The 1,783-nt window shown below is 64.5% G+C and overlaps 1 protein-coding gene across 1 annotated transcript in view; it reads right to left on the bottom strand.

The window, feature by feature from the left end:
- Positions 1-1,783, bottom strand: part of VOLCADRAFT_117048 (uncharacterized protein) — a gene marked incomplete at both ends in the record, with an annotated part of 20,334 nt that overhangs the window by 1,595 nt on the left and 16,956 nt on the right. The window contains 3 exons of the mRNA XM_002949192.1: positions 184-242; positions 303-544; positions 827-957. Of these exons, the coding sequence (XP_002949238.1) occupies positions 184-242; positions 303-544; positions 827-957 (432 nt within the window). The remainder of the gene's footprint in view (positions 1-183; positions 243-302; positions 545-826; positions 958-1,783) is intronic.

The raw sequence follows: 1,783 nt of genomic DNA on the forward strand, positions 1-1,783 counted from the left end.
TTGAGCCAGGAGGCGTCACGACACAGACCGCTCAGCTGCTCATTCAATAGGCCCTCCTGTTCGGTGAAGGACTTCAGGATGGCTGCAGGGGGAAAGGAGAGGGGGAAGGGGGGGAGAGGGGGAAGGGGGGGAAGAGGGCGAAGGGGGGATCAAACGAGCAATGAAGCCGAATGCAGCAGATACCTGTGATAGACGGATACTCCAAGAGAAGACGAATGCGAAGGGGGCAGGGGGGCAAAACCCTACAGCGACAGACAGACAAACCAACCGGTGGCGCAGGTGGCCGGGAGGTGCACACGTACCCTCGCGGCGGCGGGCCTGGTACACGGTCTTCATGTTGCGATCCTCCAAACGGAACTCGTCGCGGAAGCCCCGACCGCCGCCTCCGCCGCCGCCGACCCCGCTGGCGGCGGCGCCGGTGCCGCCAGCGGCGGTCTCCTCCTCCATGCCGCCCGCCTCCGCCGCGTCCGCCGCCGCCACCTGGCCGCCCGTGACCCGCGGGCCCCGGGTGCGGCCGGGGCTGGTGGCTCCAGGGTGGGTGCACCTTCCGGACGGGGAGGGGGGAGGAGGATGCAGGGCTGCCACTTGCCCCCTACTTCAACCCTCATGCGCTGTACCGCCGTTCTAGCAGCAATAGTAGTAGCAGCAGTAGCAGCGATAGGGTCCTGCGGCTGGGCAGCCCTGCAGTCCCCAACCACCCACCTCTTACATTAGAGACAGTGACCGACCGACCAGCCGGGCTGCTGCTGCTGCTGCTGCTGCCAGCACCCTCCCGCTCCCCTCCCGCTCCCCTCCCGCTCCCCAACACCCCCCAAGGCGCCCCCACCTGAACAGCAGTCCCGCCAGGCCGTGCGGTTGGTCCAGTCCCACCTCCCGGCGGTGCCGCCTCTCCGCCTTCGAGAAAGTCCGGTCCAGACCCCCCTGCTCGCGAGCTAACTCTCGACGGAGCCGGTCCACCTAAATTGGTGGTGGGGGGGGAGGGAGGGCAGGGGAACGGCGGGGATGGGAGGGGTGGGGGGAGACGAACCACGAGCGAGTGAAGCTGATGCCAAGGAAAGAGACCGCTGCTGAGGCAGATGTAAAGAAAGCATAACCAACCAGTCGACGGTTGTAAAGAAGCCGTCCTCGGGATGATGCAGAGTGACGACGACCGCGGTAACCCACCTGCCTACCTACCTACCTAGCCCCGGCACGACTAAAATAAGTGCGGAAGGAAGAGCAGCAGACCCAAGCCGTGAAATAGGCGATGGAGAGGGGTAGGGGCTGCCGGGACCGGGGAAGAACGGACAGGGGACGGTGGTGATTGACCCGCAGGTGCCAAGAGGGCGACCGCACGCGTAGCGAACCCCCGTCGCGGACTGTTTGGGTGTCCCAACGGAGACAACGGGGGGCTGGCGGGGTACGACGAAGCACGGGTGATTGACGAGAAGAAGAAGGGCAGGCGGGGGCAAGCGGCTTCCGGGCGACGTGGACTATCAGGCTATGGAGGGCGACAGGACAGGAAGGGAAGCATACGTCACAACAGGCGAGGATGGGAACGTGCGCTTTTTACGGTTTTGATTTCTTATTAATGATAAGATTCGGATATGGCTAATCCCATTTGGGCGGGAAGCTGGGCCTAAGGAGGGGGGTGAACGGGAAGGGCCCAGAGCGAGGTGAGGTGCGATGTCCAAGGGGGCATCAAGACGAGAGGCTTCCCTATCCCACAGACCTCCCATCACCTCCCATTCCCCGATAAACATTAAACCCGTCCGCCCTCCCCCCCTCCCCCCCAAACACNCAC

Source organism: Volvox carteri (genome assembly GCF_000143455.1).
Source record: "Volvox carteri f. nagariensis unplaced genomic scaffold VOLCAscaffold_13, whole genome shotgun sequence".
Taxonomy (NCBI): Eukaryota; Viridiplantae; Chlorophyta; class Chlorophyceae; order Chlamydomonadales; family Volvocaceae; genus Volvox; species Volvox carteri.